This window comes from Eufriesea mexicana, unplaced genomic scaffold (genome assembly GCF_001483705.2).
Source record: "Eufriesea mexicana isolate 0111107269 unplaced genomic scaffold, ASM148370v2 scaffold1490, whole genome shotgun sequence".
NCBI lineage: Eukaryota > Metazoa > Arthropoda > Insecta > Hymenoptera > Apidae > Eufriesea > Eufriesea mexicana.
The window spans coordinates 686,697-705,530 of record NW_016909592.1 but is presented as its reverse complement, the minus strand read 5'-3'; the positions used below and the strand labels follow the sequence as shown (position 1 = coordinate 705,530).

The window sequence follows — 18,834 nt, the reverse complement described above, 5'->3', positions numbered from 1 at the left end:
GGCTCAAGTGCGATTTCCTCTCTGTCCTTCCTTTTTTCCCTCCTCCTGGACTGGTCGTGATTACCGGGACCAGAGGAGGAAGACGAAGAAGAGGAGGAAGAAGCTAAAGAAGAAGAAGAAGAAGAAGAAGAAGAAGAAGAAGAAGAAGAAGGATTCTAAGTCCAGTGGAGGTGGTGCGATGTCGGTGGAGGAACTCGCCACACGAAACTCGGAGGGGGCAAGGGGGGCAGAGAAGGGAGGGAAAGCAGAGGGCAGAGAGGATTTGGCGGAGGGACGGGGGTGTAGCAGAGAGCAGAGGTTACTTTTAATGTCTCGCGTCACGCAGCCCAAGGCAGCGTGAGCCTCGCCTCGTCCTCCTTACTAATTTGGCGCCAATTTCCAGGCAACCTCCCAAGCAAAAACTAACCGTACCATATACACCGCTTCTATATACATACACTTGTACCGTGCACTTCACTTCGTGGGCTCTGATTAAATGCTACTCGCCCGTCGCTTGCTCGTTTTTTCTTTTCCTCTCCTTATTCTTCATCATCTTTCTCGTCGTTGTGGTCCTCTTCTTCTTCTTGCTCCCCTCTTCTTCCTCCTCTTCATTCGATTCTTCTTCCTCTCGCTCCTTTTCTTTTGGGTTCACGGCGTGCTTTTTCTTCCACCGTTCCTTCCCCCGGATCCTTTCGTCGACACACTCCTTTGCGCCGTTTCTCTCCGTTTCGACCCCAAGTTCCCACACTCCGCAGTGCCGTACCAGAGGGACCATCCCCGATCCGTGCAACGCCGATGGCCAGCGCACGCACGCGTTGCTGCTGCGTGCACCGGCGCACCTTTCAGCCGGAACGCGATCGTCCCTTTCGGCCTTCCCCCACCACGCTCTGGGCCTCACTGCTCATGAGCTTGTCGCTTCGCGCGGTTTTTGGGGTGGAGTGTGGGAGCCCCGGCTCGCAGTCTTGCTTCGGGTTAGCTTTACACTGCGTTTAGCCTGTATTTGCACGCGAATAAGCCTATGGTAAGGAAGCAATGATCAATATAGACGAAATACGATGATTAATCCGCTTTAGTTTTCTTCTTAAATAAATTCCAATCTTTGCTTTTTGGATAGCTTATGAAGTTGGATACTGTGAATGATTAGAGTACATTCTTGATTTGGGAAATGGAAATTTTGAATGTTTAAAGTATAGTAATATGATATTATATGGGATTAATAGACTGTGTAAAAAATAGATATTTTTCTTCACTTTTTCTTCATTTTTCGGAGTTAAAATTGTTATCTCGTGGAATATTCGATTGAAATTATCGTGGCCTTGAATGCTACCGACTATACCACCTCTTGAATTTTGCAATATTGAATTAAAGAAAATCTGAGAGTACAAATATTGTAGAAAAAGATAGGAGGTAGAAGGTTGTTCAATGATTTTAAATACCTATAATAATTAATTCTGTGATTAAAGATAAATTAGAAATTAATTAACAATTTTATTAATAACAAGATATCAGAAAATTTTCTAATGCCAAATTTCCTAAAATCTAAACTTCGAAATCCCAAATACCGATAAAATTAAAAATATTTCTGGGTCCCCTATCATTCGTGAATTTGGAATAAAAATTTTGAAAATCAAATTTTCCATAAAATATACAAACCGTGATAAAAGGAAGGAAATTACGTAGCAAACACGTTTTCACTTAACTCCAACGATAAGTCTGATTCTTTTAATTGCTCAATTTCGCGAGCATGAGTTCTATTTATTAATCAGATCATGGCAATTACATGTACGATGATCAGCTACGAAAGCGCGATTAACGTGTACGCGAACACCCCGCGAGGCGCATAAAGAAAGCAGTGGAACCTAATACCGAGTTAACCAAGAACAAACTAACCATCGCGTATCTATTCCCGACTTCGCGGTTTATCATTCCGCGTGATCTCCGGTTACCCTGATTGAACCCGCAATCATCACTCGACAACCGCAATTAACGCTCAAGTCCGTGCTCATTGTTGGACTGAAGGAGGGACTATTTTTGCCTGGGACCAGGCTAACCGCGAGCAGCCAACGAATCGTAGTCTATCTTCCATTTCGAATGCTATCGTTCCATTCGATCGTGAATTATAGTGATCGCGTTAAACAATGCGACTCGCTGTGATTTCATTCATATCTTTCCTTTTTCCTTTTATTTTTATCAGGAAAAGACATTTGACGAGTCTAGTTTTATTTCTGGGGATATAGTTACTTTTTATTTTGGTTTCGATTCTTCGAGAATTGAAAAATCGAATAAAGTATAAAATTAGCGTTCAATTAATTTTGTTATTATTATAATTATTTCCAACAGTAACACTATTCTGTTATATTTATTTCTGACAATCGTGAAAACGTAAAAATACAAAGCTTTTATTAATCAAGTGCACGAAGCCTCTCATCCAATCTTCAAATCAAAAATGGAAAATAAAACTTTATAGTTATGCCACATTTGATACGGCGGGAAACTATGAATATCAAAAAATACAAGATAAAAATTCGATAACGTGGAAAGATAAGAGATAAAAATTTATACAGTTAAATAATAACTTTCGTGCAATATCCACTCTCAGTATACAAATATACCAATCTTCGACTAAGAAAAAAATATCAATTTCATAACCCGATCGAAATTCAGTAATATAAGAATATATTTATATATATTTAAAAAAGAAAATTAGAGAAATATTCATACCTCATACCACCCCCACTCTCGGTATACTGATATACCTAATCTTCGCTTAAAAACAAAAATCAATTCCGTAATTTGACAAAAATTCAGTAACGTAAGAAAATATATTTAAAAAAGAAAATTCGAAAAATATTCGTACGATTAAATAGCAAGCACAATGCTACCCCCACTCTCGGTATACGAATATACCGAATTTTTATTTGAAATAAAAGATATCAATTTTATAGATCGGTGGTTAACCTAAAATCGGTGGAAGAAAGATGGAGAAAAAATAGTCGGAAAAATAGGCGAAGATCGTGATCACGTTCATGGACGATGCAACGACTAAGGCCCCGCCGACGGCGCAGAGAAAGAGGACAAAGGGAGGTTCCCACGCGAGTGGCGCGAACCGCGAACGAGGCAGCCAGTCGCGGAGACGTCGATAGGATCGGTCGTATGGCGTCGGGTTATGCAAATACGAGTCTCAGCGGGCGTCAATTTAATGGCGAGGCCGCAGGTTCGGCCAGCGCGAACCGCGCGGACCACGCATCTCCGGGGCAATGGATCCTCCGCAGCTTGAGGAGCAGGAGGAAGGGCATACGCCAGTGCTTCGCTAGTGATGGACGTTCGGTTTTCTCCCTTCGACGTTTTCGAGCTATTTGTCCCGTAGGTTGCTTAACCTCGTGTGCTTTTGCGAATAGTTGGGACTTTTGCCCGGTATCGCGGGGCCCGAGAAGGATCTAGGTGGGCCTGATCGATAATTTCTGTGCCCTCACGTGGCAATTGGCAGAATAACAAGTAAAAAGTAAATAAAAGATAACGAGGGAACAGAAGATGATCTATATATCGGGATCAGATACGGGAGGTTGTTGTAGGTATGATATGGTTTGAGGTTAGGTTATAGCAGTGATTTTCAGGAAGCTTATTGCAGCCTCTTACAAGCCTATCACAAAAAGCATTGGTATATTCCTTGGATATTTCTTGCTTACTCCGTAACGTATCAATTCGTTGTAATTGTAATAAATTTTCTAACCTCAAAAAATATTTCACTCAAATTGCAAAATATAGGGAATTACTGCAAAAATTATGTATCAATTGAATCACACGATGGGTAAATGAAAGATATCGAGGGAGCAGAAGATGATCTATATACCGGGATTAGATACAGGAGGTTGTTGTATGTACGATGTGATTTGAGGTTAGGTTATGTCAGTGATTTTTGAGAAGTTTATTGTAGCCTATTACAAAAGGCATTAATATATTCTTTGAATATTTCTTGCTTACTCGGTACCATAATCAATTCGTTGTAATTGTCACAAATTTTCTAACCTCCAAAAGTACTTTATTTAAATTGCAAATTGTAGATAATTATCACAGAAATTGCAGAACTTTATCAAAACCAGACCACGTTCCATAAATTATTTAATATTCATTAATTTGTTAATATCCATTCTAACCTACAAAAAATTGTTATATTTTTCACTACTTTTCTATTACGTTAAATACGTATTTCATGAATATCAATATTCACAGCAAGAGGCAACAATTTTCGTTTGAAAATTACAGAAACAGGACAAAGTGAAGGTATTTATTCACAAATGATGCAAAAATTGGATATCCTCGAAAATTTCGGATGCGAAATTTCGAAAATTGATTCGACAGGAGGTTCGAAGTCGATACGAAGCGTCTTGAGTCCATCACTGACGGTGAAGCAAGTTGCTTTGGTACGCAGCCAGGGGATCAGGTCATCGAACAGAGGGAGGAAAAGGGGGAGAAAGAGGTTGGCAGGCATCCACGGGCAGTATATCACGTGGCAAGGATAAGTTTTTGATCGGCCCTCGGTATACGGATGACTCCCCGCTGCTTGACCTCATCACGCCACGCTATGGGGGTCTTTATAAACCACCATCGACTGCGCGTATCCTAATCACCTTTTGTCTTAAGCCTGCCAAACTCTTCTTCCGAGGCCGGCTCCGCTGGCTTCTGGCAAAGGATCCCAGCCACCCGTTTGCTCTTTCGTCACCATTCGTCTTTGATTCCCTCATCTTTCCTATCATCCTTTCTTCCTATTAGTATATACCTCGTGCATTGCTTATACAGGGTGTAATCGAAATAGGTAGCCTAGGTTTTCCTACCATTTTCCATTTTTCCTAAAAGTGACAGAACATTACGCAAATTTAGGTTAGGTTGCTATATACCTTGTGCATTGCTTATACAGGGTGTAATCTTTTTCCTACCATTTTCCATTTTTCCTAAAAGTGACAGAACATTACGCAAATTTAGGTTAGGTTGTTATGTATCTCGTGCACTGCTTATACAAGGTGTAATTGAAATAGGTAGAATAGGTTTTCCTACCGTTTTCCATTTTCCCTAAAAGTAACAGGACATTATGTAAGTTTAGGTTAGGTTACTATATACCTCGTGTACAGGGTGTAATAGAATTAGGTAGCCTATGCTTTCCTACCATTTTCCATTTTCCCTAAAAGTAACAGGATATTATGTAAGTTTAGGTTAGGTTGCTATATACCTTGTGCATTGCTTATACAGGGTGTAATAGAAATAGGTAGCCTAGGTTTTCCCACCGTTTTCCATTTTCCCTAAAAGTAACAGGATATTATGTAAGTTTAGGTTAGGTTGCTATATACCTTGTGTATTGCTTATACAGGGTGTAACAGTAATAGGTAACCTAGGTTTTCCTACCATTTTCCAATTTTTCTAAAAGTGACAGGAGGTTATGTAAGTATAGGTTAGGAAGCTTGTTCTCTTTGTAATGAAATATTTGTTTGTATTAGAAATTCATGGAAATTACTGTCATATGTAGAATTATAGATATTCTTGATTAATTGCAGATTAGGTTATAAAAGGGAATCTTAAATAGAAATTAGTATACTATTTATTCTGTATACTGAAGTATGTAAAATTGATGTAATATCTAACTAAAAATATTGTAAATCACTTTGAGGTTATTGATTAATTAACTTACAATTTAATATAAATTATATCGTAATCATGATGTCTAAATAATGAAGGTTCTATTATTATAGTACATTTTGATTATTTCACTATTATTCTATCTGTATATCTTCACATTTCACACACTTTCTTATACATTTCAGCATCTTCTAAATGTACAAATATTCACAATCTACGTAATATTTTATCCTGTCCAAAGCCAACAATAATTATTCATACATATGAACATAACCACACAACAGTTAATCCAAATACATACTCTAAATCAATATTTCAATAAACCATTTGTAATATTATACATTCTGCTACAGCTTCAAACTCCATACACAAAATAAAAACATAATTACTCTATTAACATATTACTGTCATCCTACAAATCACAATCATATGTCAAATATGACATACACACAAACCACCCTAAACGTCAAATTTATCGTACAATAAAACCAACATACCTAATCAATGATCTTCATCTGTCTCACAAATCAATTTCAATCGAATCCCTGACACTTGACACGGTTTTGAGGTTATTCGTCAGATGCTCGCTCAAAAATGAAGCACACGGATTGGAAACCAGCCTGGGTCCGTGGCAACAAGCTCGAAGACATCGTCTGGATCGGGAAGGACACGTTGGCCTGGTGTACCGGTGTCCACGTCATCTTTTTCAACATCGTCCAGAGAAAGAAGAGCATTTACTGGTGCTGGAACAACGAAACTGGAGAGGGTGCACGGTGTCTCTCCGCACACAGCAAGCTCTCCGTGCTCGCCTTCTCCGAGCGGATCGTGCAACCGAAAATTCTCGTGTTTGCTTACCCATCGATGACGAAAATCTCCGAATGCACCGGTGGCTGCGTTTCCGGGTACATAACCACTGCATTCACCGCGGGAGATTACCTGGTTTCCATCGATTCCTACCCCCTGTTCGTGATGACCGTCTGGAAGTGGAGAACAGGCGAAAAAGTCATCACTGTCGATACCTCTATACGCGACGAAGTTGGACAAATTCTGAGAATCACTCAAATTGGACCCAACGTTGCAGCTCAGTTGGGAAAGACTTGTGGCAAGTTGTACACTTGGGAACTGGATATCGCTGGAAGCGTGGCCATTTTGAAAGGCAAGAACCTTATCCTTCCATTTAAATTTACATGGTAACCAGATTAGGTTATGTTATTTTTAGGTTATGAAATTTCTCTCAATATTTATAATTACAATTTTATTTCTAATTTAATATTTTTTAATTATATTCTTTTAAATATCTATTGTTTACAAAATATTGCAATATAAGGGACACGTTGTAACATTTGTTATAAAATTAGGTTAGGTTATGAAATTTCTCTTAATATTTATAATTACAATTTTATTTCTTATTTATAATTACATTTCTAATTTAATATTTTTTAATTATATTTTTTTAAATATCTATTGTTTACAAAATATTGTAATATGAGGAACGCGTTGTGACATTTGTTATAAAATAATCGAGAACAGGAAATAATCGAAAGTAAATAGACAATTTGACATTCTTAATTACACAGTCGTATCTACTTAGCTACACAATTTTTGGGATCAGTATATTTCCTCTTTGAAGTCATTTTCGAATTAATTGTTTTAATATCCAAATTCTAGATCACGAGGTGAAGCTTCCGAAAGACGAGCCAATCGTGTGGGTAGACTGGTCTCCAACGTCCACGGAGCCATTGCTAGCTCTCACTGACACAGAGGGCCACATATACCTCAGCAACTTCGACGGCAGTGACATCTACCGCATCGTGTACACCCAACGGTGTGGCATCTGCACGAACATAGAAGTGCCCAGGGTCGCATGGTTCCGAGATGGCATTGTCCTGCGAACGACCTTCTGTCAAATCCGTTTCTTCAAGAGGAACCCAAGAACGAACGAATGGCGAAGAGAGTGGTACGTGAAGTCAGAGACGAGGCCGCACTTCCTGGTGACCCATCCGTTCGGAAATCAGTGCCTGTTTTACTATACCTTAGAGGGGTATCTGATGCAGATCGAATTCGCGGACGACGCCGACAATCCTAAAGTTGTCAGGTACCTCGACTACGGCGCCACCTACCGATTCGCCGACTTCGTGTATCCCTGGTGCCACCATCTCGTCGTTATGTGCGACGCGAAGAAGGAGCTGATAGTCTTGGAGAGCTACGAAGGGACACCAGTGGCGTCCATTGATCCAGAGATAGAGAGCGAAGTCTCCTACCAAGCCTCGCATCCAGACTTCCCATTGGTAATTTTGGCAACGGAGCAGGGTGAACTGGTGTTTACTACTCTCGCTGAACCGGGAGACCCTAAGATCGTGGCTAGATTGAGGCTGCAGAGGACGCCTATAGACTTAATTAAATTCTCGAATTCCGGGAGGTTAGTGGATCCATTTGAACCTGATCTTCGAAGTGGGTTCATAATACTTGCGTTAAAGCTGTAACTTGAGTTCAATTAGGTTGTAATAAGTAGTCTTTGATATTCCTTGGCTGAGAGGATCTCGACCTTCTTTATGTTCGAGTTCCTTCATTAGTAGCTACTTATGCGAGCAGTGAAAAGGTAGAGTTCGAAACTTTTAAGCAACTAACTTGATGTATTTCTATTAATTGTTTTATAGTGCTATGTTAGATATATTCACTGATACAGAAAATATAGCAAATATCCAAAATACTGGCTCAAGTAGACCAAGTCAAGTCAAGTTCTTATGAATCCTCTTAGTAATGTCATCTCCTTTTTAAACGCAAAGATTACAAAGGGAGAGCTATGACAGTCTCTTCCTACCTAAATCACTGATAGACACCTTCCTATTGTAACAGGTTCATGATAGCTGCTGAAAAGAGAACTGGCGACTGTTACTGCGTGGGTCTTCAGCGAGATAAAATGTACTCTGTGAAAGCTCTGATCAAAGTCCGTCGACCAGTGGTTGACGTCCTAATCTTCGAGGGACACAAGAAGCTGAGAGTCCTGGCTCTTTTCGTTGGCATAAAGCAGTACTTCGTGGGACAAAGACTGCTCCTGTACGAAGTGTCAGAAGAGCAAAACCTGGTCACCGAATCCATCTACACGTTGAACTTGCCTGGCGTGTACCGTGCCCTCTGGCACGTTCCAGGGAACCCTATGTCGCTCATAGGTTCGCCGTACCTGACACGTCAGCTGCGAGTGCAGAGGGTACAGGACTTCAGGAATGTGGTCATAGAGGACGGTTTATTGACTGGTCATCAGGTTAAACTAGCTAATTTGTTCGTCGATCGGTCGTGGATCAGTACCACCGCTCTTGATGGATTGGTTTTGATCAGGGATAAAACGATACGACGAGTGATGGGGCATATCATGACACACCATAGGTCTGATTGGGGCACCACGAAGGCGGTGGCGAATAGACAAGGGGATTTGATCGTTTGTTTGGGTTACAATGGCTCGTTGATCGCGACGAAGACTGCTGTCAGTGATAAAAAGGTTCGTATACCTGTTTTATCCCTATTTTTACACCAGCCCCGGAAGATATTGTACCAGGACAAGTTACGAGTAATTGCCCGAGTTGTGTGTTCTTATATAATACACTCCAAGAAATTTACTTACTGTACAACCATTCATATGGTAAATTCTAACCTCGAAATGGGGATTTGCGAATTTTATATTGACCTTCCTTCTGCTTATTATTTGATATCGATATACGAACAAATGACATCGTTCAAGTGTGCTATTAGCCTATTCATAATCTTGTTTATTTGAAATATCACTGTAATTTAAAATATTATGGGGAAATTAAAATTCACAGTGATGGTGGTCCTACAATTAGACCTAGAGGGATCACAATCACCTTGAACAATTTTAGTCTTTTCTCGTAATTAATCTTCCCACGTTTGCTCTTCCTTCTTCCAGAGCAGGAGACCCCACAATCAGAATCCATCTCTCCCAAGGAAACACCTCGTATCTACAAAGTGGAACACGGATTTTACGAAAAAGTCAAGAAAAAGATCAATTCCGACTATGCTAACCTGGATCCAACGATTTACGAGGTATTGATGAATCCAAAGTACGAGTTGCCTGATACAAAAGAGGGAGACAAGACCTGGTCAGATTGGAGGGACGAGATGCAGCTTCGAGAGGAGGAAGAAAAATGTAGGGAAGAAAGGACAGCCATTTTGGCGGACTTCGAGGTTCTACGAAGCAAGGTGAAGAAGTTACTGGATGCCAACGAAGCTAGTCCGGAAATAGAGAAGCTTCCTGTATCAGCCTTTGATCTGGACATCGCTGGTCGTGACCAGAAATTGAAAGCAGGCCGAGACGTATGCGAAAGTCTTCATCTGGAGATGGAGCACAATATTTTTGAGATGAAGAGGGTGTCCAGGTGGATCCGAGAGACTTTCTGGGATTCCCAAGAAGTCCAGGGTAAAAGTCTGTTCGCTATTTTGGGTACGACGGAGGTGACCAACTATCCTTCAGTCGCTGAAGATCCGTACGAGAAGGACCATTTAAAATGGGCTATTTTCTGTAAGAAAACTGCGTATGGCATTTTGGAGAACGATACTTTCGAACCTTGGAAGATGTACACCGATGAACAGCTGCAAGTGGAGTTAAATAAGAAGCAGAGGGTGTTTCGCGAGGACGATAGGAGGATCGATAAGTTGCTCAACGCTGATGACGAAGATGACGATGACGATGTTGACGATGATAACAAAGATCTGGACAAGGAGCTAGAGGAGAAAGAGCTCGCTGAGATGGAGATGGAACAACAAAGGGCTATGGAAGGCAAGCATACATGCGTTTGGAATGAAAATAATAGACAATTTTCCCCAAACATAACCTCAACTCTGAAATCCTCTTATTCGCAATTTCATACGTGTATGTTTATCTAAAGGTACAACTACGCATCGGTACATCGAGCAGTCGAACTTGTACCCTCAAGTGGGGTACTACGGATTCAACCAGATGATGATAAACAATCGCATACTGATGCACGATTGCAGCAACCTCCGAGCTTTCTTTAATCGCTCCTTCGACGAGGTGTACTCGACTAAGGAAAGAGAGATGCAGGTGATACGAAAGAGGATCGAGAAGATACACTACATTGACTCGGAACTCAGAACCATGTTCAACAGCAGCGTGTCCTATGTCCCTGCTTATCCTGAATGGCACTGGCAGGTTACTTGATTCAGTCAGATCGTGAAAGAAAATACTTAGAACCTCTGGCTTGCTTATTCACATGATCCAAAATGTATATAAGAGATCTTGAAAACTCGAGGTATCATAACCTAAAAGGGTAACCATTAGCACTATCTTATACTTAATTCAATCAACCTCTGACATTCTTATTTACATGACTCAAAATATATATAATATAGAAATTTTGAAGACTCGAGATATCCTAACCTAAAAGGGTAATCAGTAGTACTACCTTATACTTAATTCAATCAACCTGTGACTTTCTTATTTACACGATCCAATATATATATAATATAGAAGTCTTGAAGATTTGAGGTATTCTACCCTAAAAGAATAGCCATTAGTAGTACCTTATACTTAATTCAATCAACCTCTGACTTTTTTATTTACATGGTTCAAAATATATATAATATAAAAATCTTGAAGACTAGAGGTAACCTAACCTAAAAGGGTAACCATTCAATTTTGGTATACTACCTTATACTTAATTCAATCTTAACTATACTATAGAAAATTATGCAAGTTTTCACACAACTCGAGCAAAAGCAGTTATCCATTCTTCATCTATGTTAGTCATACCACGAATCGCCTAATAATCACTTTAGATCAACAGATCTAAGTAAAGTTTGTGCGGCGCCATCTTAATCCACGAGTTGGCGGCCCATTCAGCTTCCTTTTTCGCGCGTAGGAGAGAACGGAGAGCATTATCAAGGTGCAGGATCACGAGGTGAAGGCGAAACCCTACGTTTCCCCGTCGCAGCAGGAACTGTTGGACAAGCAGGCAGCGGAGGAAGAACGAATCAGGCAATTGTTGTTGGCTGACGACTTTCGCGAGCGCGCTCTGATGGCGATGATGGACGGCGTGCTGGAGGTCCGATGGGAGGACACCATCAAGATAGACGTGCCCAAGCCGGCTTGCATGCTCGAGAAGAAACCGGAAGACTACACGGAGGACGATATATTGGCGGTGAAGCAGTACGAGAAAGACGTGAACTTCCTGTTGGAGGAACGGGAACGGTACAGGAGAATGCTGGAGGCGGAGTATGGCAGGGTCATGGAGCTTTTGAGGGAGGGAATTGATAAGTTCAATGGCAAGCTGGACGAACTGTTTCGTGTAAATATTCAATTACAAGTATTGCAAGTATTATATCGGGTGTTCTGAAAAGATCGTACCGATTTTGAAAGAAAATTGAAACGCGGGAAATTTAAATTTTAATATACCTTTATTAAATTACATAGGTGCCATTTTGTTCTACAATCTTTCATCATCTTTAGGGCAACTTGAAAATTCCGTCCTTCCAGAATCACTCAGGTTTTTCAATTAAAAATAAACATTTTTTTAATAGTATTCCTGTTTAGGGCACGGCCTGCTAGGTTGGGCCTTACCGATAAGTCCACTATCTTAAGGCCCAGGACTAAACGTATCTCTTCTTTTTCCTTTCGCCTCTTCTAACACCACTAAAACACTAAGGATATCTGTCACAACAGCAAACATGGGAGGGAGGGGTGGGGGAGGGCCCCACATATTAATTATGAGATTTTAAAAATGAATTATCCAAAAATGTGCAAAAATTTTCGTCATATTATTCCGACATTTTTAACCATTCACAGTTGAAGCTGAACATCGAAGCAGCCATCAACCAACTATACCTGCGATACATCCGTGGCTGGGTACTGATCCGTAAACGATTCCTGTCCCTGCAAGAGGAAGATAGATTAAAGAAACGGATCACCGAGAAAGAACAAGCCCAAGAAGTGCTAACGAAGCATCTCGAAACGTTTCACAACGTTTACGAAGAAATGATTGCTAAACAGACATCTCTCGTCAGCAAGGAGAAAACCATAGCCAAGAAGTTCAAGTCCGAATTCGCGTCCTTAAACAAATTTCAAACCGAGCTTCTAGAACGTCAATACTATCGCAGACCAAGAATTCATTTGAAACACCTCGGGGCTTCTGACTTGCATGACCTAGCAGTTCACGTGATCTCACGAAGGTTTTGCGTCTATTCGCCATTTGAGTGCAAGGAGTACCTGAGGATTCTGAACCACTTGGACGTTCGACCAGTCACCCTACCATTAACCATAGAGACTCATCATTGGGAGGACCTGGTTCGCCTGCGACGTAACAAGATCGAGATAGATCTGAAGATTCTAGGAAACCAGGCCGAGATCGCGTACCTGGACAACGTGATCATGGGGTTCGAACAGAAGATAGAGAAATGCAAAACCGACGTGGAGAATATGAAGAAGAGCCTGATCGAAATGAGGGAACGTCGAACTATGGAGGAGTTGGACGTGGAGATACAGTTGGTGCTGAAGATGGGCCAGGTGGAGATCAATCTTGATTCTCATTCGAACGACACAAACGATGCGATTCTTATATCGAAAACGGACATCGACTCTGTGAATCAGCTGATTAAAGCTGCTGGCGCGTGCAAGCTCAAAGCATTGTCCCGTCTGCTGAGCTTCCAGAGAGGTACCATTCTTGTTAGCCTTTGGTTCCTAGTTTCCGCGTCTTTTTCGTGACAAAAAGCAATTAGCTACTGTAGGCAGGTGCAAGTAATAGCATTTGTCGTGCAAATGGTCAAAAGAGGGTTTGTGGAACCAACACCCATACAAATTGAAATGGCTATAGCAATTCAATATGTTCTGATCCCTTCATTTATGCAAAATTATTAGCTCACCACGATATTAGTCGAATATGTCAATAGGATTGAAAATTTTAATCAGAAACCTATACAAATTGTCAATGTCTATAGCAATTCGCTGGCGAATGAAAAGCATGGCGAGAAAACGCGAAAAATAGGGGATCGAGAGGTCACCGGTAAGACCTCGGATTGGTTAATGAGTGAACGAAGCTATTAACACGTTAAACGCCACATCGGTCCCTAGGGACTTTCCGCCCAGACCTCGCCGGTCCCTAGGGACTTTCCGCTCAGGTTTCGTCGGTCCCTAGGGACTTTCCGTTCAAGTCTCGCCTGTCCCCAGGGACTTTCCGTCCAGGTCTCACCGGTCCCTAGGGGCTTTTCGTCCAGGCCTCGTCGGTCCCTAGGGACTTTCCGTTCAGGCCTCGCCGGTCCGTACGGCCCGGAAGGGTCCGGATAGTGGCTAACTATAACGTGAACGGAACGACCTGGAGTTTAACACGGTTTTGTGTCGTTCCGTTCACGCTATAGTTAGCCACTATCCGGACCCTTCCGGGCCGTACGGACCGGCGAGGCCTGAACGGAAAGTCAAGCATCGGTCCCTAGGAACCAGCATGGCGTTTAATCAATTATTAATCAGCGTGCCTTATTGGCATCTCGAGGCGCTTCCTTTAACTACTCGTAGAAATCAGCATTTACCAAGCGTTCCACAGGAACACATCATTTTGTACAAAGTGAACCTCACTCTTGGAAACGAAATATTTGATGTGATATCTTCCCTAACATCAGATATCCATCTCCTATAGTACCCTGTATGTAAAGACACAGGATTCCAAGCTAACCTAAGTATACCAATTTGCAGGTACCCTGATGATGCAATGGAACCACGAGTGTCAGAAGAACAGACTGGAGGATCTGCAAGAGGACCTGCGTTTCACGGAATCGGTGATAGTGACGAAAGAAATGCAACTGTTCTTGAAACGCAAGGCCAAGGGCCTAGCTGACGATAAGACGCCTCAGCAATTGGACGACGACATCGCGGCTGTGGAACGACAGTTCAGTAGACTATTGGAGGATGAGCAGGCTAGGCTGCAGTCGATCCAGAAGGAGATCGCTTGCGTGAGGAGGAAGAACGAGCAGCTCGATCGGCAGATCTTGGAGATGAACGTGGCGAGGTGCGAGATGGAGCAGCGGCGAGATCTTATCGCCGAGGCCAGGCAGCAGGAGCACATGGAGAGGAAGCTGCGGATGGTGATGCGCCGATCCGAACTGATCAAGAAGCTGCAGGATAATTACGCCGAGCTGATCGAGCTGCAGACCGAGCACGAGCTGCTTAGGCTCAGGCGATACCCGACCTTCCATTTCACGATGCTCGATGATAATCACGAGGGGAAACAAAAGGACGAGCCTACAAAGTGTCCTTGTTAATTCGCTCTCCCATGCTGCATCTTTCGATGTTCCGGTGATCTTATCACCTAGTTAGGCACTAGACTAGGGATATTGAGAAATTAGAATTTATGGAGTAAAATAGGATGATTTTCCGTGGACTTTTAAAATTTTTATTTAGGTTGATGATGACTGGAAGTAATAAAGAGGTATATGGTTAGTTGATCTGTCATTGGATGATACTTTATTTGGGAAAAATTAAAATATTTTTGATACAGTAGAAGGTATCTCGACACTTGTTTGCAATTACTGGTAAATAGACTGGAATAAAAGTCTATCAGGTTTAAAATTCCGAATCTCTTTATAGAATTTGACCATATTCTCGCAAACAGGTGTCAATAGAAATCAAAGAAACAGGGGAACGTAATTTCAATAATTGCACGAAGCTTTAGTCAGCGATAGAAATTCGCGATTTCAAGTTTTGAAAGGCTGGATTTATTTAACTGCTCAAAGGGAGGCATCGACTGAATAGAAATAGACACTAAGAGTTAATTGGAACAGGCGTGTTTGCTTCGAATAGCATTTACTCAGCTATTGCAATTAAACCTGCTGCTACTATTACCCAGTGACAAATTTACCGCGATTAATTGGATTATTTCACGATCATAAGAGATCAAGAATTTCATAGCTTCGCAATGAATGTAACCGAAGCGAGAGTCATCATCATCCAATCGAAACCATGGAATAAATTTTTATTATTCTCTGTATTATACTGTCACGAAGTTAGAGGTACATTTAGATCACGGAACATTCGAATATTAGAAAGTCGAGATAGGAAAGCATCCACGGCGTGTTCAGCAGTGCGGCGTCATTCGAAACAAATCACTCAAGAGGCTAACACCTTCCATTACACTTACCATTACCCGGGAGAAAAACGAGAAACATCATCCAGCTCTTCTCAATCCGATACCGGTTACCATCCCCCGTGAAAGTCCACGGATCTCCCGCCTCCTCGACCCGACAGGATAACCACAAAGTTTACCGACGCTTTCCCGTGTCCACGCTATAGACATTGTATCACGAAGACCACCTTCTAAACGTGGCTGAGTTACGGCTGGTCGAAAGGATTTAATCAGGCCCTCTTTGCCCGCTCTCACAAAGGACAAGCGGCAATTTGCAGCGGCACATAAATCACCCGGGGGGACCCGCGATGCATAATAGTCGCCGCGATCTATACTCTTTTTCACCATAAATAACTGTACTAATAGTAGAGCCGCGAGATGAATGATCCGACGCGCGCTATAGCCGCGGAACCGTTCGCGTACGAATCAATTTCGTGTCCCACGTGTTCCCAAGCTGGACCCGTTTTTCGGTCTAGCCCCCCGTAGGATGGAGGGCAACGAGGGAAGAAAAACTTCGGACTCATCACGCGACGATTAAACGCAGAATCCTCTTGTGAAAGTGGCATTCAATGTCCATTTGAATGGATCATGATCGAGTGTGTTCGATTCATATTTTATGGTTGGAATTATTGCCTGGGTTAGGCTGACTGCATTGTTAAAGGAGCTGCGAACTTTTGTTACTGGGGAATTAAAGATGGCGGTGTAAGACTCGTGTCATCTAGGGGGCGCTGCGAAAGGGATCTTTGGAGGTTAGGTTGACGCAACGTGATGTTTTAGTATGTTAACCCTTTGCGGAAAAATAGGAATTGGAAGACTCTTTGCTATAAAGCAGACGATATTTCCAAAACGGTAAATGAGAAATCGGATACAAATTAATGCTGAGAATTATTTTATTTCATTTCGATATTCCACTCATCGTTACGTTGTTTTAAATTTGATATATTGATTAACATCCATCTTCGAAGTTCGATTAAATGGCGACTTAGGATCGTCTCTCGAGTGCAAAGGGTTAAATATGTTGGAATAAGTATAAATTTCGTGGGTCAGTAGTGGGATTTGGGTCTTAAGGCACTTTGTTATTATAATGACGTTCAGGAATTTTTTACTTTGAAAGGATTTCTGTTTTCTGGAGTTTTAGTTGATATTAGTCGTTATAACCTATATGGACATTTACATACTTACTTTTCACTGTTAATAAATTTTATATCTATTGTTCACTATAGAACTGTATTATATACAGTAATTTCTCTATATTTCAATAGAGAAATTATAACAGTAAAGAATTGGAAATAAGCTTCTATTGCTGACAGAAATTGGAAAGTAAACCGAGTATTGAGGTAAATTTGGTAATTTCTAATTACTGCTGCATTAGTTCAAAGTGAGTTCAAGTTTACCATCTTTTATGTTTATTATGTTTATTGTTAGTAATCAACTTGTGAAAATTTCCAGATTTATGGATGGAATAGTTAGATTTTTAAAATTAATTAATAAAATAAAAATTTAATATTAAATTTAATTATTTGGAATATTTGGTAATATCAATCTAGTAATTTGGTAATTAATTATCTAATTTATGGTGTAATAAGAAATAGGAAATATTTTAAGAAACATCTCCAAATTTTTCGTCGTTAGTGTCAAGATCTGGAGGTATAGTCACGTATTACAGATCCGTGGTGGTATTGTATTTGTTATACTACTACTGCGTGTAAGGAAATATATTGTATATGACGGTCACTTCACAAGCTTACAAGCAAAACTCGTTTGTTACACGTGTCCTTTGAATATTCTTATGCTTGTATTCATCAAGGCATTACTTGTATTTCAACATACAGTGAGTCACAGTATACTCGTTTCCTTTCAACTCTCAATTTTGATATATGACTTGCTAGAATATTTTTGTCCGCTTGAAATTAGATTTTAATTGGATTTAGAACTAACCTATAAACTATCAAAATTTCAAAAGGAAGTATAAATTTTTTCTAAGTTAAATTCTTCTGATTAAAATTAAAATACCTGGTCCATTTTATGCCCTCTGCGAGCCTCCTTGCAAAGATTATTCGATTATAGGTTAGGTTTGTAACAGGTTTTCAGGATTATAAATATATATATATACTTCTAACTTTCATAAAAATTTATTCGAATTAATGAAAAAACCGATTCAAATAATTTTTTGAGTACTAATTAGATAATAATTATTTAAAAATACCTGTTCTATTTGATTCCATCTGCAAGCCTTCTTTCAAAGATTACTCGATTATAGGTTAGGTTTGTAGCAGACTTTCGGGATTATAAATATACTTGTAACCTTCCTGAAAATTTATTCAAATTAATGAAAAAGCTGACTGAAATAATTTTCCAAATGACGATAACAATTTTCCAAGTATTAATTAAGTAATAATTATTTAAAAATGGCAATAATTTATTATTCGAAATAATAAATCCAGTCTAGTAATCCTACGATACGTTAACATAACCTCAACAATAGAGGCAAGAAATTCCACATTTTTTCACAATGTCACGCGATCCCTGGGATTATCAGTGGTACGTGAAGAACGACCATAAAAAGGAATGGACAGAACGAGCCCTCGATCTCGAACTGTAAATATTTTCGCCCTAACGATCGTATGATTTTTATTAATGAACACTCGGGGACCAAGGGTGGCTTTGTCCCCCAAATATTATGCTGGTTGAAGAGGTTATTCATCGGCTTCCTTTTTTGTTGCCGCGGTAGCCGTGACGGGCCACGGAATCCGGGATATCTGTGACCATCGATCCATTAATCATCGTTCCGCCGCTGACATCGACATAATACTGTCATCGTTACGTAAAAACACGAAGTCAACGTTACGAGAGTGCCACTTACGACAATTCCTGTTGCTCGCCGAGTGGAACGTTCGATAGGTAGTTGCTCGATGATTAAAGAACCCGAGGAAAATTTGAATAATTAGTTTGTTTATATAATTTATTATTTTTTACTCACGATACACATGATCGATATGAAACGATATAATTATGGGATACAAATGAGTTGAATTTTGCGTGATATTTATTCGTGTTTTTCTAATTATTAACTGTCATGTCCTGCAAT

General features: G+C 40.5%; 1 protein-coding gene across 1 annotated transcript; it reads left to right on the top strand.

Moving 5' to 3' along the window:
• Positions 1-6,201: 6,201 nt before the first annotated feature.
• Positions 6,202-14,886, top strand: LOC108548242 (cilia- and flagella-associated protein 43). The gene is made up of 8 exons (XM_017901087.1): positions 6,202-6,763; positions 7,276-8,026; positions 8,464-9,107; positions 9,551-10,399; positions 10,509-10,792; positions 11,502-11,927; positions 12,425-13,289; positions 14,321-14,886. The coding sequence occupies exons 1-8, from the start codon at positions 6,202-6,204 to the stop codon at positions 14,884-14,886; spliced, it is 4,947 nt and encodes a 1,648-aa protein (XP_017756576.1).
• The last annotated feature ends 3,948 nt before the right edge of the window (positions 14,887-18,834 follow it).